Raw genomic sequence first — 23,825 nt, forward strand, 5'->3', positions numbered from 1 at the left:
TATTTTATATTTTAACACTTTAAAGGTTTAAAGTTTATTAATTTACAAAAGCATACTCTTCATTCAACCGATTATGGTTCCATTTAAAGGGCTTTGTGCTACATATTTCTGACCTATACAAAGATTGCAGATAGGAAATCACAGACTTTAGACACTGAAGAACATTAAGGAACAAAAGCCAAGCAAGCATCAACTAACAAGAAATATGAATAAAAACGAAACATGTTTCTGAGTTTTCGTTAGTTAAAAACAATGAAACTGGGTGATTCAAAGAATGCATCAAGCAATTTAACAAATTTCACTGTGAGAACAATATCAGACTGTGTTGTGAAATCTGTGGAGAAACCAAACCATTCCAAATGAAAACTTGCTATTTCATCCATAGATTCTCGAGGAAAGGAGGTCTGATTTCCAGAAACAATCCCATGTGGGAACCAAATTCGTTAGGACGCCATGATCACTAACATAACCCTAAATTACAAATTCCAAAAATCCCAACACTTGGAACAGCATAAACCTAGTCTAGAATCAAAGATTCTACTCAAGACTCCCAAGTAATTAGGGAAAACCAACATCGAAGACCTTTAGCTACGAAAGAAACAGAGTACAAGTTCTGAAGAAGAAGAAGCGTAATCTAGGCGGGTGAAAAAGAGAGAGAGAAATATGGGATTTGAGAGTCCGGTGAATGAAGGGTATGATTTTGTAAATTTGTAAACTTTAAACCTTTATTATGTAAAATATAAAATAGTATTCGCAAATAAACCCCGTCATTTGATTTTCAAAAGTCCAACCTTATTTGGATTATGTGGCACAATCACCACCATTGGCAGCAGTAAAAATGACCGCGGAATTCAAAATCCTGATATTTATTGGAGGATTGAGACTTGAACAGCGCAGCCGCCAATGGCCGAGATTTCATTGGCAGCACTCAAATTGAACTGGCCATAAAGGGATTCTTTCCTTACCATTTACAAGGACAGGAAAACACAGGGAAGACTGAAACCCATAAGCATGTCCGATCCTCTACAGCTCTACCTCGGAAAATTTTCAAATGGATTTAGGAAAATTCAAAAAATGTAAGAACACAAATCTTCTCTCACCTTTTTAAAATTAAGGATTTTGTGTTTAAATGTAACATATGCCTAACATCTAATTATGTGGATTGAAAATTTTTCTCTCTTCACATGAATGAATGATGTAGATTGTAGACTCGAATATCTTTGAGTTGAAATACCCTGGCCTGAATCAACATAGCCTAATCCTAAGAGTGAATTAGGGTGAATGGATGATAGATACATTCCAAATTCCAAACCAAAATAAGCATGAAACTATAACCTCAAGGGATTGGCTCAGATGACAAAGACTAATGTTGTATGATATGAGATCAAGAGTTCAAATCTCTTTGGGATTAAGAGCAAAACCTCATCATATATTTAAATTATATATTATGACTATCCTGCGGATGTAATTAAGGTGCGTATAAACTGGCCCAAAGGATCAAATGAATCCCCCGCGTCTTGTAATCTTGTTGCCAAATTTTCAGTTTTTCAGAAGCTAAAAATGTTCAATTGGATTTTCAGAGCTCATGCATTGACCTTGTAACCTGGGAGAAATATGAGAAAGGGAAACTGAGGAACTAGGCCACAAAATTTTAAGCGACAAACCAAGGGTTAAGGTGAATCAAAGCAATGGAGTGAAGGCAAAACTTAAAGCTGCTGCACTAAGGTGCCCCAAAGAATCACTCTGGACACTTAGGCGACGGTTGACAATCTTAGTTCCCATTTGAAAGCTATTTTCCTTCCCTTTTAAGGCTGAGGTATATTTTGACAAATCCATCCGTTCAATTGCATCCCAAGAAAAAGGAAAAAATAAAACAAAAGCAAAGATAACCAAAGAAAGCAAAGTTCACTTTGGCTTTGATTTGAATATGTGTTCACAAGGGAGATGGGGTTTCTGTATTCAGAAATTTGCTAAGCATGCAGCCAGTAACAAGGTTGCTTCAAAACATTCATATTGGTAATCATCTGGTTATACGTATAGCATTGTACAAAAAGAAAGGGGAGGGATAACAAAGGATGCTTGAATGAGGATTACAAAGGCCCCAAACTGATACCTGCTCAAGCAACTTAATAATAAGTCCCCTAACCGCTGACTGTATGTATAGTATTGCACCATGGAAGCTTACTTACAAAATCTCATTTCCACTACCTCAGTTTCTGAAATCATAGACACTAATAAAGTTTCAAGAACCCAATTTGCATGAAAAAACCAAATTGGCACCAACTCAGATGGACTAGCACAGACTCTCTTCAGCTATGCTCAAGAAAACTGCATTGTCATTGGGGAAAATTCCACAGTGAGATGTGCATGATCTGACAAGGAATAATTCTCAGGCCATAGCCCTTTTTCAACTTCTGAAGGCCCAAAAACAGCATTCTTGATTTTGAAACCTAAAGTCATTATGTTTGATGTGATTCCCTCTGTTCCTCTCTGTTCAGAATTATCAATGCTATTGCTTTGCTGGCTGAATGCCTGTAAGTTCAATGCACTCTCAGTTTGTTACTAGTAGAGCCAAAAGGGTTGGTTGCAATGGAAATCTTAACAAATAGATGCAAACGAAACAAAAGAAGCTGACTTACATTCAAGAGTGAAAATTCAATCACCCCATCTCCATCTGTATCAACCTGATCCCAAAGCTCCTTTACTTCTTCAGTACTCAGGACATTGAAACCGCAGGATTGGCCTAACTAATAAACCAAGAACATAAAAGGTAATAAAAAAATAAAAAACCACTATTTTTATGCATCTTAAAACATTACATCACAAGCTATACAGAAAGAGATGACTCCCCAGCCACACTCAAACTTCAGAGGGGAAGATACCTGACTGAAAATTTCAAGGAATTGGGATTTATTAATGCTGTTGCCATCATGACGATGATTCTACAAAGTGGAAATGAAACAGGAGAAGGGAAAATTAAACATGTGCATGACATGGATAAATAATATCACAACATATGGAGGATGATGCCCGTGCAGGGGGGGGGGGAATGAAAAGGGACGTCATGAATCTTTGTACCTTTACATTTCCAAGAACAGCTTTCATAAAGCTAATCTTCAATGGTCTCCGATGATTGTTAGGATTATAAAGCCATACAAAATCCACCGCACATAAGTTGCCTCTGTGATTACGGTGACTAACCCACTGTTACAGGGGCACACATATATGTTTCTCTTAGGTTCTAATCATTTGATTTAACATGTTTATACAGATGGATTGACAAACTGACAGACCTTGTGAGCATCTTCATCAGTGTAATGATGAGCAACATCATAAGATGAAACAAAGCCTTGTGATCGCAGAAACTTGTAGACATGGCCCCTTTTACTTCCATTCCAGTCCCTTAATGTACAAAATAAATATTCCAAGTGGTTAGAGTTCCTTCTTCCTTTCTAGACAATCTTTTCACCAGTCAAAGGAAATATATTAAATGTGATTATTTTCTCTAGTCATCATCTCAAACTTACCCACACAGGATGACAGGAACATGTTGAAGCTGGTGTATTTTACGATAGGATTCAATGTACTGCAAAAGCTTGTAGACCTATTTCAGATCATATTTGAGAGAGAAGTTTCAGATGTGCAAGTAATAACATCATTGTTTTGAAGAGATAAGAAGACTGAATTAAAAATTCAGCATAAAATCACAAAGGCATGAATTTTGAACCTGCTGTAGCCGAATGAAGCATAAGCTAGAATCATGTGGAAACATTAAGTGTGTATTCACAATGAGAGCTTCCTTCTCAATTTTAACAGTTTTGTTTTGAGTGAAGTTTGTAATCAGTTCAACATGCAAAAGTTGAGCCACACGGTCACCAACATCATTGAATAGCAATTCTTCATACTTCCAGACTTGGAAATCATTTCGGAGAACAGCAATAAGAAGACCTGTGGTCAAAGGAATACTTGCTTCAGTACATGGTATATTATCCACATTAAAAAGCTGATGATGCAGGAGGAAACCTTCTCCACCTTAGGCTCTGTGCTTGTGCACCACTCTAACTCGATAAAAAAAAATGCACAAGATGCAATTTATAAATTACATAATATTTTTGCATTGCTGACTTTTCTATCGCAAATGCCAAGTGATGTATATAATCGACAAGGCATACACTCAAATGAAGAAAAATCAAGACATTGTGATCTAGAGAAGGTCTTGAGAAAATGCTTTTATATAGAACCATTACCACCAGGAAAACATAGACCAAGGTTATATGTAGAAGAGTATTCACCTTCTATGAAGTAGAACTTATGAAGGAATTGGACAAGAACATAACTACAAAGGAAAGGGGGTGGAGAAGAATAACCTTGACTCAAAATCAATTCTCACTAAGCAACACATCAGTGACAGGAGAAGACAAAATCATAAAATTTGATACTCAAAAGTAGATAAAACTTCTAAAAAAGAGTCACAAAGAAAGGAAAAAAAGCACACCAGATAAATAATAAAATAAAAATACAAAAGAAGATTAAAAGTTTTTTTTATCCATCCCCTTTATTTAACCTCAACCCATGCCATTCATTCCTCTGCTTCTCACTTCCGTATCTCATGTTAGTTAAGTTCAATAAAAAGAACAGGGCTGAAAAAAATATTTCAGTATCATACCATCACCACGGTTGTTCGTCCTTGCAAGCTTGTAAGTTTTATAACCAGCATCACTGAGCCGCCGCTCATACATTCCCACAAGCTCTTCACTCCCAACCCAAAATTCCTGAACACCAGTACTCAACATAAACCCATGACACATTAGCAAGCACTAATCATACTAAGACTGAGAAAGAACTCTTAAAAGTAAAACCACCACATCATAGCGGAATTGTTACCAGGAATGAGAACGATACAGACCTGTATGCATATGATCGAAGATTTACGGCGTAATAGGATATCCAATATGTTCTCATTGCGATTAAGCCAATACTCCTTGAACTGGCTTTCCCTTGACTCGCTTTCACAGCTCTAATGGGGTTTCGTGGAACAATAAAAGAGAGACAACAGAACAGTGTAAAGGTATGAACCAGAAGATTTCCCACAGACCCAAGTAATTAAAATATAGAGTAAACATACCACACCATTCACCCGTTTGTAGATTGGCGCGAGAATGTTGAAAGTAGTACAGGATACATTTCCTATGCAGTTGGAATCTTGATCCAGGACATCCATGGACTCCATTGTTCCTCCACCACCACCACCACCTGTACCCACTCCAATGGCGACTTCGATAGGATTTGAGGAGGTCTCCTTTTCGTCGACCATTAAGGAAGTTCTGTAGAGAGTCGAAGATTTAAGGGATAGCGGTTCTTCGGCGTGAAACAAACGCTCCTTAAGATGTTGGAAGACGACATATTTAAATCGAATTGGAAACCCACAGGAAACTTTCACTTGAAGCATCACTGGAGCCAAGTTAGAAGTGAAAGAATACTTTTGGAATAAAAAAATGGAAAAGTTTCTCCAAATCTTCGTTTTCTTTCAAGAACCCTGGAATTTCAGTTTTAGGTTTTAACTGTCATGTATTTTATTTGATTTGTTAGTTATGGACTGAGATTAACGGAATTCGACCGTTGCTTTTGATGCGAATTTATAGAATGCACCGAGTTAACTCAGCACTTGACAGGGCTTTTGTACAGCAATTTGGAACTACTAGGCCAGCCCCACCAGAAATTAATACAAATTAAGAAAAGCTACTTCTACCTTTTCCTCATCATTTGGTTTTTATGGGCTTCAAGACCAGAAGAATTGAAGGATTCTCCCATTTTCCCATTTTCCCATTTTCCCATTTTCCCACTTGTTGTCGTATAACAACAATTCACACTTGGTCGTGTTGACAAAGGAAAAGCAAAGCGTAAACATCAAGAAATAAAGCCAAGAGGAGATTCCAAATCTTATTCCTAGAGAACCAAACAGGAGAATTGATGTGGCTTTTTTCTGGGTAGAAGCTCATCTTTACGTAAAATGTTAGCATCTGATTCACGTGAACCATCACTTAGTTCCAGGGAATAGTTTTTATGGATAGAGCTGCCCAAAAGGTAATAATAAGTCTGGCGATCCTCAATTACATTCAACTTTCAACCATTCTAGTAGAATAGAAAAGGATTCATTGTTTTGCAAAACACGTCTGTCACTGAAGACTTCAATTTGAAAGATAAATACTTTTGTTCGAATAAACAATGCAATTATGTTGTCTTTCCATCAATTTCAGAACTTTTAGTACATTAGCCAAATACCTAACACTTAATAGCATGGAAGAATCAAATTCGATGCCCTTTCACTACTAACTTTCTGGTATTCTAGTATGAATTACAGAAGACTTGAAAACTGGGTGTCAATCCAAAGAGACATGGCGTGCTTATCAGAAGACCTTATCCTCTATATCCCTAGGCGCCACCATGGAACCACAGCAGGACTTTTTGCTGGACTAATAAGTCTTAGACGAAATTACCTGGAATTTTACCAGGGGCTGTGCACAAGGTTTAGTTTGAAAATGTGTGCTTCATGACCACAAAAACTAATGTCATGTACAAATGCTATCTGACAACCCTAATCTAATCTTTCTCTCCAGATGTATAAAATTAAAAATATATATATATAAAGGGGTAAAAGGGAGAAAGAAAAATGTTAACAGGTATGAAATCATACTGAATGGTCATCTGAACTCCTTGACAAAAGAAGGAACAAAGATTCCTGCAGAAGTAATTTGAGATAAATGGCGAAGCAGCATACAATACTATAGTTCCACCTACCCAAAAAGCTCTGTTTAGCCCCCAAAATTGTTTCAACCCCTTTCTCTAATAAACCTTTTCAAACCATGATACGATGTTCTAATTAATAACTGCAAGATTAGTCTGTTGAAAATAGAAGATAAAGGTAGTAGATCTTGAACAATCGCCCTTTTAGAAGAAACCATGCAACATTGATAATGTGTGGTATTAGGTATATAGATCAGCTGAAACTTTTACATAGAAGAAAGAACCTCTGGTGAAAAAATATCACTTGGAGAGGAAATAACAAGATAATAAACTGGGGAAATGTAAGATACATGATCAATCCTCCAAATTATGGTGTCGCTCAAACTCATTTAATTTTTCCGTAAGGGTTACATTCCTGTTTATCTTATCATTATTGCACCTGCACTGTTGCAACTGTTCACGAAGGGCCCGAACAAGTTCATTGAGTTTCCGAATATGTTTTTCTTGAGATAAAAGGATCTGCAATTAATAAATAGAATCTTGAACAAGATGAACAATTAAGATATAACAGTAGAAGGTAGATCTCTGCTTTGCTAGCCAGAGGCAAAGATCGAAAAAAATGAAATGTAAGTAATAATGAACTTCAATTATCTATACAGATACTAGCAATCAAATTAAAAAAAAAAACGGAGATCGCTAATCTTTTCTTCATTGATAGCTCCTCCGCTGTATTTTGGTACAAATAATTCTTTTTGGGCAAGGTAGTCATGTGGGGATAGCTTGGATTCTCCCTAATTCAATTTAAGCTTGTAGCATAGGACACTCTCTCCCTTCTTTTACTTATTAGCATAGGAGACACACACACACACTCTTGTTGGTTTCAGACACTGGTATCATAACATGATACCCAAGGTTTATTAACTAGCAAAGACAGTTCTTTTCCTGGTTTAATAGCGACTAGTCAAGTCTTGATCTGGATGCAGCAACAAAAGCTGCCTATTGGTTACAAGTTGCCTTAGTTTCAATGATATAAATTCAATCCACAGGTACATCATCTACTATATCTGTCTTCCGATGAAGTTTCTGATATATTGAAATCTATCTGGTGAAGATTGCCGCTTCTGGCTCTCCTATTTGACAGTCATTATCGGGCTGTATCAATTGTGATTCAACCATTAATAGGTATTTCTTTCTTTCAAGACTCATCTGTGCTGCTGATTGATGGAGTAAATTTGACTCAAGGTATTGATCTGATTCTGGTATTTTCTATAGGGCAAGTTACATACACTACACATACTTCAATGCTACTGGAGGTACTCATTTTATGAAAGGATCTTGTCTTTAACAATTTCCGTGGTGAATAAGATCTGACAAGCAGATCATTCCCAACTTTAGGGGCTTTGTTTTGTTTCCGATACCAAGGGAGTCCTTACAATCACTGTTTCAGTCAAGCAGATCCATAGAACTGGCTCTACATCAAATCACCCAAATTTTGATTATCAACACTAAGCTGATCAACTTTCTGAGTTTTCTCTGCAGCAGACGACTGCTACTTGCAACTGTTCTTTTCAAAACTATTACTCAGCTACAAGACTGGTTAGTTGCCAGCTCCTGTCACTGTTGATGCTTCCATTATTTCCATACTGCATATCTGCATACGGTGATCCAAAGACTCCAGTAAAAAATGTTCATGCTCAGATCACCAATATCAAGTTAAACAGTACACCAAATTACTTGATATAGTCTCAAGCAGTACTTATTTACATCATGCCAAAGGCAAGATGAAGTATATTATTGATGATGCTCCTACAATTAATCCCAACTATTATTTTTCTGATGCAACCTCAATAGGATTGAGTTCTGACAGCCCAGATCTATTTAAGTACCACCTCGAATTTGGGAGAAAATTGGGTAACCTTGAAAAATATATTTTGGCGTGTAGGACAGAAACTAGGGTTTCTCAGATTAGGGTTCTGAAAGATTGGTTTGATTAAGAATTTTAGGGGTGCCAAGATGTTGAAATAAGATGGCCTATAAAATTTGAGACAACTTGATTATCAAAAATAAGTTTCTTGGGCTACATAGGGCTTTAGGGTAGATAATATGCTATCAATTTCCCAAGGGTCCAATGGTTGGAAGTTGGAACAGAGTAAAACTACTACAAGGCTTGGTGGGGATCCAATGGTCAGATAGGCATAGATGTGAGTTCCACCCCACCCCACAGGAAGGGCATTTTTGAAAAGTCAATCACAAGAAAAGGGAATGGATTCTGGGGTGTCACAATGGAGGATGGCAATCAAGTGTCGAAGTTTATGTGAGGGACCTGTATGATGGCTCAATCCAATGGTTAACAGAGTTGCAGGGGTTAGGAAAAGATACCCAACAAGGGAGTTATTGAGGATCAAGAAAAGTGGAATTAAAGGGAAAAGAGAATGGATTGCCGCATCTCCTTACCCAATTGTGGTCTTCCAAAGGCTGCAGCTTGCAAGGAACTGGTGCCTTTTTTTTAAATCCCGCAAGGGTCAAACCCACGACCTCTCACTAACAAGTATGGATCTTACCACTCAACCAACCCTGCATTGGCTCAGCTTGCAAGGAAGATCCACTCTCAAAGGTAGATTCCAAGACCAGTAGTGGAGTTGCAACTTTAATAACCTAAAACTACTCTTCTCCTGGACTACAACCACCAGGAAAATAGTATTTGGACTTTCACCACCAAGCACAACCAGCTACCTGGACTTTGAACACCAGCAGCTCAGTAACTGGACTTTAAACACTTAGGGAAGGAAGGCAGCAGCCAAGTTTGCCCAATGCAAAAATCATTTGGTTAAGTCCAATTTCACTCTCCAACGATGTGGCTATTACATAGGCTTTGATTAGCCAATACAAAGTAACGCCTAGTGCCTAAGGCTTCCAGACAAGCTGAGTCCGGGGGGCCAACCTTCTTAAGCAGCCTTAACCCAGTAATTTTTGCTGAGAGGCTGTTTCGATGCCTTGACTTCAGGCTACAACTATGGTCCACCAACCATTGCACCAAGGCCTGCTCCTAAAAGCCAACACGAATTCCTAACCTAAAAAGGAAGGTTAGATCTAATCAAGCAAAAAACTACCTTGTGTTGGAAGGTATGATTCATAATTACATACTAATTAAGTTACATAAATTTTAAGTTGTCAAGTGATCTCTAAAATAGAACTTAAACTAAATAAATAACCTAAATTCATACTCAGGGTTAGTACTCATGGGTTAAGGCCCATAGAATGTGCCCATTAACAAATAAGCTTTCGGAACAAAAGTTCAAGACCTAAATTTATCAACCTTAGCTTGATTCCGAAAACAGCACAATTCGGTACTGCATCAATTTCTTTCTCAACATATGAAAGATCGGATTAATAAGGTTTTCACAAAAAATATGGTTGTGAAATAGTACAAAACCATCATTGCTACTAACGCCATATTTCATACCACAAGAAAGGGGAATTGGGATGGTGTATTAAAGGAAAGTTTCTCCAAGGAGAACCACTTCTTGTACCTATGAGCTTTATGAGTGGTAGTTCAACTTCACACAAGGTTACAAGTCCCTGAATAAGTAGTTCAGCAGTTGCGTAGGCATTACTGAAGAACTTAAAGTTCACCAATTGGAGTACTGTTCACAAACTTGATGTTGAGAAAATTCAAGAATTTGGTGTCTGAAAAGAAATTCTAGTACGGAAAAGAAATTCTAGTGGGGAATGTACTGGATCATCTTTTGTTGACAATATCTTCTCCTACCAATAAGGGGCAGACCTTGGCGCAATGGTCGGTGGACCACAATTGTAGCTTAAGGTCAAAGCATCAAAAATAGACTCTCAAAAAAACTTGCTAGCGTAAGGCTGCATAGAGAAATTGCCCCCACAAGCTCTGCTTATGCGGAAGCCTTCGGCACCAGCCCTTTTATTACCCATCCACTAGAAGTACATGCTGTCTGTGGCGTCATATGAATTTTACCATGGTGGATCAACAGATTTCTTCACAATTTGGTGATCCATATATTTGGACAGCTACCTTCAATATATCGATTATGCAATGTATGTGTCAATTGTGGAGGAAAATACCTATTTATTGTTGCAGACTATGCTGCAGCAATCGTCTGTCCTATGCTCAAAAACGTTGCACGTTGGCTCCATGAGACTTTTAATGGGGTCATCCTAAACTACATATTAGCTATTCTTAGTATTTTCTAATTACTAGAAAACTCTATTAGGACTTTAGGAAGGTATTGATGTAATGATGTCCTCGAAAATTATACACTAAATCATCATGAATTGTTAATGTTTGAATGATCTACTTTAGTAATCATTCAAATTTCTTATGTTTTACGTCATCTAGTACTGAAAAATGAGTAAACGTGAAATCATACATCAGGATCCGACCATATACTTCCAACCAAGGTGAGAATTCAGAACACCAATCTTGGAGTAGAGTGAAATCTTCACTAAAAATCTCAACATTTCTGAATACCCATTTGACTGAAACACCAAACGAATCAACATAAACCCTGATTTGGAGTAGCTGAAGCTTCAATGAGTTGAATTCATGTTGCCAAGTTCCTCATCATTCTTGACTACTAGTCAAACAAAAGTCGATTTATTGATAGTGAGAAAGTTCCTACTGAATGAAACATGCTTTCATCTTCAATGCACATCTACACTCCAAAGGTTGATTCCTCTCCTCCGAACAGGAACGTTCAGCCTTATACGCTGGCAGAGGTTGTGGTTCATCCTTTTCTAGACATTGCCTCGCCAAAGGAGAGGTCGTGGTTGTCAATCTGGTGGTCTTGGCACTAGTGGACAGCAGTTTGACAATTCCTCTATGTTTGCTTAGTGTTGTAAGCCCAATCTGAGTGGATAAATGAGTTAGTCAACATTGTTATGACTGATGAATCAACTGAGAAAGCACCTTCCAGTGACACTCTTATCTGCAGCAGAAGCTTCTTCCTTCAGATGATTATTATCATTGTCTTGAACCTTCTTCTCACATGATTGGTAAGGCTAATCTGTCTCAGAAGTTCGACAACCCTCCTAGATCCTTGTTAATGGGTTCCTCTACATGGGTAAGAGTCATGGCACCTTTTCAGCCACTACCTCCATGACAGTGTCATTTGTTCTTCATTGTCCTCATTTACCATTAAATCTCTTATGTGTTACACAGCTCACTAAGGCACTTAACAATTTTTTATTTTAGCACTATATCCTTCTCACTGTGTTTTCAAGGCCTTCAAACAAGGAGAATGATCAACAGTTGGGTAAAGCATAGTAGCTTATACTATCTAGATGGCACAAAACCTTCTACAATAGCCACTACAATTACTGTAATACTGTTTCATCTCCTATCTAATGGCATTATTGTTTAAGCCATTTATCCTTAACTAAGCTACAGTTCATGGTTTCAGTTGCAAGTCCATTAGTCATCTCAAATCAGAAACCTGTGAACTGAGAAAATATCACTGATGGTATTTCCCTCAGGGAGTTTGTTCAAGTGCATCTTTCTTTTATTTAGTTCAAACATTTGGGGACCATGTAATGTCCGGAACAGATCTGGTTCTTAATATCTAGTTACATTTTGGGGGAAGATTGCTCACAATCAACGATTTTTTTTTAATTGACAATTTTATTCGTTTTTAAGGATTTTTACAATACCTGTAAAATAAAAGAAGAAGAAGAAGAAAGAAACACAAACGACAAACGACAAAGATTGAGAGGAAAATAGGGCTTGCAACTGGATCTGGCACTAAAGCAAGGAACAAAAACTGATTCTCAGTTTGAAACCTCCAGTTTAAGAAGTCTGATATTCCAAAATTCTGCAACTCAGATTTCCTAATGTAAGAATAAAAATAACAATAATAAAATAAGGGAAGAGGAGGAGCATAAGCATCCAAATGCACAAGGCTCCCACCATGGTAGGGTCTGGAAGGGCAAATGTACGCATCCTTGCCCCCTAATATGCAAGAGGGAAGGTCTTCAAGTTCCAACCCAGCAACTAAAAATAGTGCAACTTAACCATTGCACCAAACTTGCCCGCTATGTGTAGAAATTGAATAAGGATGAAGAAAGCAAAAAATTACCAGAGAAAGAAGACGGAGAGAAGAATACACTCCACAGCCAACTGGTTTTCTAAATCACTCTCTAATCTCCATAATACTACAAAGCATATTTAGAAGGGACAAAAAAATTAAATCCAGTAGGAAACTAAACAAGCTATGAACCTAACCTTAAGCAAAACCCTATGCAGCTAACTCAATCTCATTGACAACAAGTAATGAGAAGTTACAAAACAACCCAATTGCATGGCACAGTTTGGGTTAAAAGTTGGTCCAATGATGAACTAGACCATTTCATTCATCTAAAATGACATAGGATTAGGGCCACACTTCAATACATTAGCATGATTGCCTGGAATGCATCTGTTAATGCAGACAATTAACATGATGCCTGTACCCAGCTTAATGGTGACAGTACTTGCCACAAGAAAAAAAAATAGGCACTTCCACTTCTCAAGGAAGATATTAAGCCTTTTGCACTTTCACAATAGTAAAAGTAAACACCCTCAGAGGAAGAGAAGAATAGAAAAGTCACAAGTAGACATTAGGTAATCCTAGCAATTGTCCTATTCCAGCAACAAAAGAGCCTTGGGTACAAAAGACACCTATGCATGCACAATCCAGTAACATAACCAAAACGCACCAACCATTGTTCTGAAGTGGACCAGGCAACCCAAGGATGTAAACAAAAACCAAGGTGCCTTTCCAAAAAAGGAGACCTGGATCCCTCTGTGATGCCTAGACAACTATTGTACCATCCTGCACATAACTAAGCCCACAAGAACACCACCTTGCAACCTTAAAAAATGAGGAAACCGCTTCGATGCATACAGGGAATGAAGTATACCCATTGGAATGAGCAATCTAAATGGGAAAAATAACAAATGCTTCTAAACAAACAGAAAATATCGCTGTCTCTATAGGCTCATCCATCATTCAGCTACTAGGATTTGCAAAGAACCCCCTCAGTTGGAATACGATGAAAGCCTCTATTCATCCCAGGCCACTCTAATGGAATTGTCCAAGGAAAAGGACCTAAATATGCAGCAAACCCATCACATACACAAGCTCAATAAAATTAATTCCCAACTCCAAGAAGCCTCCAAAGTAAACATCCATCAAGGTTTAGCTCCCCCCCAAGGTGGTGGGAGGGAGGGATGTAGCACCACCTTATGTCTCTCCTCTGAAAATAATCAATGTACTCCAGTCCGTAAAAATCTTAGTCGTGGCAGCATCTTTAAAAATGTTCTCTTTGGCTGGCCAATCAGAAACATCCACTCTGTTAGACCTGTCCACTGTTTGGGCCAATTTAAAATGTTTAGACTGCCTCACATTGCACCTCAACCAAATACGCCACAACACACCAAGCTCAAAAAAATTAAATTAAAGTTTTACACTGAAGAGTACCAATATTCAACAAAAACCATATATGAAGGAGCTAACCAAAACTTCAAATAAACTTTGAAGTTTTGAACCAATTGTCCAACGTTTCATCCACCATGTAGAATTTTCAAGCTAGCTTGATAAACTAATGATGATTCGGTACTGGGAGAAGGGCATTTTGGTCCAGAAAAGGACTCAATGAACCTTAGGTTTAGTTTGAGTCCTATTTAGATGAGGACTCAGGAAGTTAGAATCCCTAGTTTACGTCTGAATTCATTTCCTAATTGTATTATATCAGTTTTTCATTATAAAAATAAGAAATTACAGCCCTTGGGACTTCAAAATGAGAGACCGAAGGCTCAATTCAGATCGTGGCCTCTTTCTCATCTTCTTTCTCTTTAATTCACGTGGTATCAGAGCCAGCTCATCAAGCTCATCAGAAGCTGTTGTAAAGGAGCCTCTATCAAAGTTTTCTTCCAAAAAAAAAAATCTTCTCCTTTGTGGTAAGTCACTGCAGCAAACTTCTGATGATCTCCTCTGCTTTTAGTTAGGGTGCAGCACCAGTGAGATTGATTTATGGACTAAATAAGAAGACCTACATAGTTTCAGGGGTATTTTTAGAAGGATACACAAGCTGCTGTTGGGTAACATTTCCGTCAGTGTTTTGGTTGATTGAAGATTATATTGATGATCCTTTTTCTGAGAAATAAGATATTGCCTGTTGTTGGGTTTGAGCCTCTTCTTTTGTTGTCCTCGTTTATGAAGTTAGTTTCAAGGAAGCTATCATTTGTTTTGCTGAGTTTATCACTTGAGAAGAACCTCATCAGAAGTATCTATTATTTGTGGGTGGCATGTGATTGGGAATTGAAATCTCTGTGGGAAATTGTCTTTAAAAGTCTTTATTTTCCTGTGGTTTATAATAATCCTGTTTACCTGTGGGAGAAACTGAGCCTACACCTAATAAAAGTACCACAACTGAAATTATTTTCTCACCCTCTCCTTGGTTGACTGAAAAGAAATTAGGTGGATCAAACTTTCATCTGTGGAGAATGATAGTAAAAGTTGTTCTCACCGGATGAGGACAGCTGGATCACTTGGCCAAATCAGCCCCAAAAGGTGATGATAATTGGAAGGTTACTGACGCACATATACTTGGACAAATGTTTGACTCTATAGGAAAGAAAATTGTTGACCCTGTAACCCACTTGTAGTCTTGTAGACTGTTAAGGAAACTACAGGAATATTTAAATGTGTTGTAGTCTTGTCAGAATAATCTAACCAGAATATGACTTATCACAGGAGTTTTATGGGGTTGATAGAAAAGGTATAGATCTCACTCAGTATTTTGCAGACTTCAGAAGTATGTACAAAGAATTAATTTCTATTCTACCTATTTCCGCTGAAGTAAAAGCAATGTAAAAACAAAGAGAATAACTTGTTGTGATGAGTTTCTTTGGAGGCCTTGGAAAAGAGTTTGATCCCATTCAAGCGCAAATTCTTGACAGTGATCAGGTTCCCACCCTAATTAATACTTTTTCAAGAGTTCATGTGTTGTCAAAGAAAGCCCTCACACCACTACAGATAGATCTGCTCTTGTCACTATTTCTCGCAGTACCTCAAGAGGACAGAGTAAAGAATGGAATCATGGAAATAATCCTAGAAAAAATGCTGGTTCTCAAAACCCTATTGATTCTTCAGGGGGCAAACTAAGACATGTCATCGTTGTGGATGTCCTAGCCACATTCAGCGTTTCTTTTGGAAGCTTCATGGAAAACCACCACATAATGCCAATGCAGCCACTTCAGAGTCCCCTCCCATAGCCACTACTTCAACCTAAGAATAAGATGGTAAAAATGTCAGCTGAAGATTATGTTTGCTTTACCCACTTTCAGGCCACTCAATTGCACCCCTCCACCGCCACCCTTGTTCAGATAGTTAATGCCACAGTCTACCTTTCATCCACATCCGACCCTTGGATCATTGATTGGGAGCATCTAATCACATGGTCAGAGCCACAAGTATCTTTTCTTCTCTTTTTTGTCATCCTCTTCCATTGTTACACTAGCTGATGGTTCCCTACCAACTTCAAAGGAACGGGCACTATCAAACTTATTGTTTCCATCACCCTATCTTTTGTCCTTTACATCCTAATTTCCTTTTCAATTTATTGTTTGTTCATAGATTCACTTTCGCATATATTGTTCTGTTACATTTTTCTGATTTTTGTCCATTCCAGGATCTTACAACGAACAAGATGCTTGGTATAGGCCGTACGTTTGGGGGCTGTACTTGTTCAAGGATGCTTTACCTATTACTTACTCCAATATCTCCACTCCGCATCAAATCTATTGTTGGCTGGGACAACCTTTATTAGAAGATTTAAAATTGTTAGATAATCATCTTCATTCTTTTTCTAGTTTAGATTGTGAATCTCGCTAGTTTGGGAAGCTTCACTGTGTGAGCTATCCCCCTCATGTTCTTAAAAGGTCTAACAAACCATTCTCTTTAGTTCACGCTGTTGTATGAGGACCTTGTCCAATTACTTCTACTTTGAGCTTCCTTTGTTATTTTTGTGGATGATTTTTCTCAGGTTACTTGGAGATACTTAATAAAGAAACGGTCAGAATTATTTAATATGTTTTGTGAATTGGTAGCTGAAATTCATACTCAGTATGGTGTTTCGCTTCAAACTTTTCGTAATGATAATGAAAAAGAATATTTTTCTGATCCCTTTCATTTTTTATTGTTTCTAAAGGAATTCTTCATCAATCTTCTTGTATTGACACTCCTCATCAAAATGGAGTTGTTGAACAGAAAAATAGACACTCAATGGAGGTCACCCACTTTCTCTTATTTGAGATGAAGATTTCCAAAGTGTTTTGGGCTGATGCTGTTTTGATTGCATGCTATCTTATTAACCAGATACCTTCTTCTGTGTTACAAGGTGGTATTCCATATTCTTGCTTTTCTGTCTCCCCCTTTATTTGTTTGTCTCCCCATGTTTTTGACAGTAATTGTTTTATTCGTGATCCTCCTCATGGGAAGTCTAAGCTAGACTCTAAGGTCACAAATGCTTGTTTGTTGGATATTTTCGTACTCGAACATGTTATTGTTGTAATTCCTTTTGCCTATACAAACATTGTTAATGTTGATGTCTCTGTCTTTGAATCTACTCCTTACTCCAATGAAACTATTAGTTTAATTGAGCTTAATGATGACCTTTCTGTATTTATTATTCAAAGTGTGTTTCCTCAAGGTACCACTTTTCCACCCGCCACACTGCCAGCAATCACCAATGTTTATGTTCATCATCCAAGAACAGTTTCTGCCCCCTCCACTCCATTGTTGCCTTTGTCAACAAAGCCTAAGGTAGTTCCCCCTTCATTTGATCTTGATGTTCTCATTGCCCTTCGCAAAGGTACACGTAGTTGTGTTAAATAACCTGTTTCTAATTTTGTTTCCTATGATGGTTTATCAACTTGCTTTACCACCTCTCTATCCACTATCAAACAATATCCATTGCCTAAACTATTTCTGAAGCTTTGTCAAACATGGGGTGAACTTCTATGATGATTGAAGAGTTAATGGTCTTAAAAGAAAATCAGATTTGGGACCTTGTTTCTTTACCCCCAGAAAAGATTGCTGTTGGTTGCCGGTGGGTCTTTACAGTGAAGGTTAACCCTAAGGGTTCTTTAGTTTGGTTTAAGGCCAGACTTGTTACCAAGGGCCATGCCCATTTGTATGGAGTTGATTACTTAGACATTTTTTTTATCTGTTGCTAAACTTACTCTCATTCATATATTGTTTTCTCTTGCTGCTACTAATCAATGGCCACTATTAGCTAGATGTGAAAAATGCTTTCTTTCATAGGGGTCTTCATTAGGAAACATATATAGAACAACCTCCTGGGTTTATTGCTCAAGGCAGCAAAGTAAGGTTTGTTGACTCAACAAGTCATTATATGGGCTAAAACAATTGCCCTATGCATGGTTTGGAGTTTGGTTGACACGGTGCGAGAATGATCATTTTGTATTCTTTAAACTCACATTGGTAGAACATTCCTTGTCATTCATACAGATGATATAATCATTACAAGAGACAGACATTTCAAACTAAAGTCTTGGAAAAGCTCAACGTGTTTTCTAGGTGTAGAAGCAGCTCAGCCAAAGAAAGGCATCTTTTCATTCTAAAGAAAATATATAATTGGTCTACTTTCTGAAACAAGTATGATAGGATCAAAACTTTTAGATACCTAATGAAACCAATTTGAAGCTTATGCTAGATTATGGGACCATTCTTGACAATCCTGAGAAGTACTAGAGACTTGAAGGTAAATTAAATTACTTAACTATAACTCGACCTGACACTGACCCTTCCAGTTAGTGGTGAATCAATTCCTATCTGCTCCTTGGACATCTTATTGTGATATTGTCATGCAAATATTGAGATATCTTTAAAAGGCTCTTGAGCATGGACTTCTATATAAAGACCATGGACATAGATATATTGAAGGTTTTTCAAATGCAAACTAAGTTGGATCTCCTACTAATAGAAGATCAACTACAGGGTATTCCACATTTGTTGATGGGAACCTTGCATCTTAGAAAAGTAAGAAACAAATAGTGATGGCACAGTCAAGTGCAAAGAGTATCATGCCATGGCACATGTCACGTGTGAACTAACATGGATAAGACAACACTTAAAGAATTTGGATGTACTGATGAAACAACCATAGAGTTGTGGTGCAACAACCAAGCTGCCATTCACATAGCTTCCAACCAAATGTTTCATGAACGCACTAAGCATATTGAAGTAGATGTCAGTGAGAAACTACAATAGTATGCGATATCTCCCAAACATATTCATACAGGAGTACAATTAGCAAACGTGTTTAGTGAAGATCTAGGAAGTACTAGGGTTGAGTACACTTGTAACAAGTTGGGCATGGAAAATATACATGCTCCAGGTTGAGGAGTGTAAGAAGGGCATTTTAGTCCAGAAAAGGACCATCAAGAACTTGCACCTGCGCTAATTCTCGATGGACCATAGGCTTAGTTTTGGATGAGAACTTTCGAAGTCAGAATCCTAGTCGACATTTAAGTTAGTTTCATAATTCTATTCTATCAGGTTTTCATTATATAAACAAGACATTACAGCCCTGAGGACTTCACAACAAGAGAGCAAAGCTGCAGTTCAGATTGCGGCCTCATTCTCATCTTCTTTCTCTTTGATTCACAGGTAGAAACACCCAAATTTAAAAGTTGTCCCAGTGCACAAGGCTCCAGTTGTTGCAAGGTCTGGGGAGGATCAAAATGTTCACAGCCTTATCCCTGCTTTCACAGAAAGGCCGTTTCCAGAATCAAACAATGAAACAAGTCCCCTTTGGTCACAATGGAGAACAATCAAAACATGCCAAACTCCATATATGATCACAGTTTTCTTCTTTTAGCTGAACACATACCAATCTAGAAATTTTGGTCCAAGAATCTCCATTCCAGTGAATCTAGATGTCATGTCGAGTTCAGATATTCAAAGCATTGAAAACGCCTCAGAATTCAAGTAGCTGCAGTCCTGTGAAGCTGCCTGACTGAGCAATACCCCCAGGTATCCTAATAGACCAAACTCTGCTTATTGCTAACTTCTTTCTAGAATATTGCATATAGGATAAATGAAACAGCTTTTGCATATGTTAGTGAATCCCCCAAATCTCCAAAGCACAACCATATCCTCGGTACTTCTAAAGTTATTCTAGATGACATTTCTTTCTGAAAGGGGAGGAGGGGGAAGTTTATGTAGTTTAACACAAATAGTGGACAGGCCTTGGTGCAACAGCTTAGATGTACTTGGGTTAAAACTTGGAAACAGCCTCTTCTGCGAAGCAAGAGGTAAAGCAGACTATATTTGCCTCTCCGAGACGCTGCACTGGCTGAAGTCTCATGCGCTGAGACATTCTTTATATAGTGAAACAAAGATATGCCATCAAAGTTAAAAAGGGCACACTCAGTGCAAGAAGCTCCTGCAACAACACAGTCAAGGGAGGTCATAATAAGTTGCACCCTTACCCCCACTTTGCAAAGCGGCCGCTTCCTGACTTGATCCCATGACTACTAGGCCACAATGGACAAAGTGTATGGAAATAAATAAAATATAGTACGATAATCAAATCATAGTAGTCTGTGCTCCCATTTTCCAAATCCAAATGACAAAATGCAACACAAGCCCATGTTCACTATACAGAACAATAACAGGGGGACTGCACTTAGTTGCAAGCCTAAGTACCAAAAGTGTGTACCCAAGTAGACCAACCCAAGATGCATTTATGGACTGCTAGATGGTGCTCTGAAAACAGATGTGAGGTTTACACAATATATTGGTAACCAAGCCTGGTGAAAAATGAACATTTGTGTTGCAAAGAACGTGCAAAATTCAATCATGTCCCACAGAAAAAGGAAAACAAAGGATCACATGGAATTTCATTAAATACTGATTTTAGAAAGCACAGATGCACTAGTGGTGACCCGGGGTGGGGGGAGGGGGGAGGGGGTTGAGGGGGAGTTTAACCCTCAACTAAATGAAAAGGCATTCTCTAGTTCCAGATGTTTCCCATTCAAACCTGCATCCTCACTATAAGTTTTACCAACAGGAATTCACCCTAAAGCGACAGATTTGTGACACCCAAAATTCCAAAATATTTTAAACAAAACCAAGAAAATCAGTATAGTAGACCCGCTTGACAGAAGTGATAATGAAACAAACAACGTACCTTTTCTTTTACAATTTCTTCCCTCTTTGAAGTCTGCTGCTGTTTCTGGGAAATACTAGAACTTGTGTCAACTTCATTGACCATTTGCTGTTTCCATTCGAACTGGGATGTGATGATGAGTATCAACAGCAGAAAAACAAGTACCATTGGTCTTGACATCATTACAATCAGCCTTCACATAACCTGTTAATTAGTTTAACTCCAATTTTAGTAAGATACATAAAATAAACTACAAGGATAATTAGCCAAGCTACTGCAATTGCCACCCACCACTCTTACCCCCCCTTGAAAAAAAAAACTGCGGAACATGAAATGCCAGTATGCCACCCCACCCCCCAACTCTTAACCCCTTGAAAAAAAAAATATTGCGGAACATGAAATGATACTCGAATAAGATTTCTCGGGGGTGGGGGAGGAGAACTTCAGATTTCTAAAGAAAATGAACAAACGTGTTGGTATCAGAAACTCAACAATTACTCCAGTTACATAAAATCCCGAGTTCCTTGCCGTTGAGACCTAAAAGATTGACTTTCGATCATCCAACAATGATACAGTGCCAAATTTTCCCCAAATTTTTATATAGCTGAAAACCCTGATAAGTTCATGACAAGTCAACAAAGGGGAAAAGAGGAACAAAGTAGACAAAGAGAAGACTCACAGTTCGAATCTCGAAAAGACAAGCATTTCATTAAAGAAAAATATAGAATTTCTTCCGATCTCTTCAGAACTGAACAAAATCAGTATCTTCACGGCAGAGATGGTGAGCGATTTGAGAGTTTAAAAAAGTAGGTGCAACCTCAACTTCAACCTCGCTAATTGGACTTGCTAGTGGAGAATCTGCCGAATTTGCCTCAGCAGCAGGCTTCGTACTTCCCTAACAGGAATAGAAATCGGCTAATAACCTCCCAAATGAACTTCTTGGATTTAACTTTGTTAATGAGCCACTATCCACGCGGGCTTGGATGCCAATGATCTGCAAAGAGTCCCCCAAAGTCTTACGCGTCAGTGGTAATTTTGTTTGTTTTTCTCTTGCTATCAATATACAGTGACAACAGTCGCCGACACAGAGAATTCACCTTTTCGTTTGTAAAAACAGTCTCATTCTAGGGTTAGTGGTGTCTTTTCATACTCGTGAAGAACATCGGAACATGTAGTCTGCTATAAGTCCAACCATGGTCGAATTGTAAATACAGCAGTTTCAAACAAACTTGCCTGAGTTGAATTCTGCCCCATGGCAAAAATTCCATTGGTAAGAAAAAAAAAACATGTAGTCCATGGAGATGCTGGCCCAAACACTTGCAAATGCCAAATGATCATACATATAACGGTTTTGTAACTAAGGAGTGGATATAGGCTATGTAGTCGAGCTCATCGCCACCTTGACCTTCCTAGCTAGGAGATCTGTATAGCTTTAATTTGCCTAGAAATATAGAGGAAATTACATTCCTTAAAAAAAATTTAAGGAACTCCGAGACATGTACATCCTCAAACAAACCTAAATGAGCTTGATATTCCAAAAGACCAGAAAAACGACTCAAAGATTATTAATGAATAAGAAATGGCAAATTTTGGGTACTAATACTTTTTGGTAGAATTGAATACCCAATCTAAATTGAATGAAACTTTTGTTTAGGTTTGAATTGCATGAAGATTGGGTTGGCACCAAAAAATTGTCCCCGACAGAATCAAGACCCGAAATGGCAAATAAAAAAAACGAAGAAAATTTAGGTAGATCTTGTACACAATCTAAATTGAATCCGAAGATAATTCAAAGCTTCACTGGTTTGAATTGCTTCTCCTACAGTGTAATATATATAAAGGAATCTACATAGACTCTCATGAATTGTCCATTTGATATATCAAAATTGGCATTATAATAATGTTATTTGATGTTTCACCTCAAATTGTGAAGTCATGAAACAAGCATACTGTCAAAATGTGAAGTCAAAGTTATACACATTTGAAGAATGGGAGAGATTCTCCATCATTTATGGAGTCTCACCCAATAGCAACAAGGCAACGGAACTTAGAAGCAAGCCATCATTTTCGGAGTCATTGAACAATGACAAGGCATAAAGTAGTGAGATTTATTCCACCTTATGAATAGATACAGGCTTTCATATCCAAAGTCTACTTCACCTTGAGATACTCTTAGTGTATAATGCAATGTACATATACCCTTTTTAATTGTAGAAAGCAAACCATTTTATTGAGATGGAACTAAGCCTAGTCGTCTCCCAAGCACAAGGTAGGGCAAGGGAGACTATATGCATTTTACATTCCTTGCTCTAGCAATGGAGATGCTCATTTGCTAACAAAGGGAGCTCTAAATATGAGGATTTGAAGACCTTGGTGGGGGTTCATCACCAAATTAGCTATCCTAATTATTTACATAATTGAAGCATTATGTCGCCTTCAAAAAGAACTTTGGGAAAGAAGGAAAAAGAAAACTCATTCCATGCATGTTTTCCAATTACATTAATAAAGTGTTAGCAATTTGCCTACAAAAGAGGAATTCGGATCAGTGATCCCGACGGGGAGACACGACACCTCCCTGCTCAACATGTGTTTCTGACAAAAAAAAAAAATTTATGTTTTCGAACGTTTCTGTTTCGTTCCGTTTTATATGATTTTAGAACTTCACAATTGTTAATTTGGTTTCTTGCTAAAAGTAACTTTTCTTCAGCTTCTTCTCTGTCTCTCATTCTCTCTTCATCTCTCATGCATGAAAACCAAATACTTCTCTGTCTCTCTTCTCATGGCTGAGAACGAAGCACCTGCAAAAAACCCATCTTCCAGGCTCCATCTCCATCTCCTTCTCTCTTCATGGTTGAAAATCAAACCACCATTGACAGAAT

General features: G+C 37.9%; 2 protein-coding genes across 2 annotated transcripts; both read right to left on the reverse strand.

Annotated features, from left to right (window-relative positions):
• Positions 1-1,928: 1,928 nt before the first annotated feature.
• On the reverse strand, positions 1,929-5,561 carry LOC149028090 (putative calcium-binding protein At1g02270). The gene is made up of 10 exons (XM_089168445.1): positions 5,126-5,561; positions 4,907-5,017; positions 4,667-4,772; positions 3,728-3,948; positions 3,528-3,604; positions 3,294-3,402; positions 3,079-3,204; positions 2,883-2,942; positions 2,640-2,747; positions 1,929-2,532 (listed from the first exon to the last, which is right to left on the reverse strand). Exons 1-10 carry the CDS (start codon positions 5,447-5,449, stop codon positions 2,320-2,322), a joined length of 1,455 nt encoding a protein of 484 aa, XP_089024571.1. The 5' UTR covers positions 5,450-5,561; the 3' UTR covers positions 1,929-2,319.
• Positions 5,562-6,711: 1,150 nt separating this feature from the next.
• On the reverse strand, positions 6,712-21,991 carry LOC149028091 (uncharacterized). Its single transcript, XM_089168450.1, has 3 exons — positions 21,626-21,991; positions 20,968-21,150; positions 6,712-7,263 (listed from the first exon to the last, which is right to left on the reverse strand). Exons 2-3 carry the CDS (start codon positions 21,127-21,129, stop codon positions 7,099-7,101), a joined length of 327 nt encoding a protein of 108 aa, XP_089024576.1. The 5' UTR covers positions 21,130-21,150; positions 21,626-21,991; the 3' UTR covers positions 6,712-7,098.
• Between the last annotated feature and the right edge of the window lie 1,834 nt (positions 21,992-23,825).

The sequence above is a fragment of the Hakea prostrata genome, chromosome 1 (genome assembly GCF_041222555.1).
Source record: "Hakea prostrata isolate BN-2017 chromosome 1, UWA_Hpros_2, whole genome shotgun sequence".
Lineage (NCBI taxonomy): Eukaryota > Viridiplantae > Streptophyta > Magnoliopsida > Proteales > Proteaceae > Hakea > Hakea prostrata.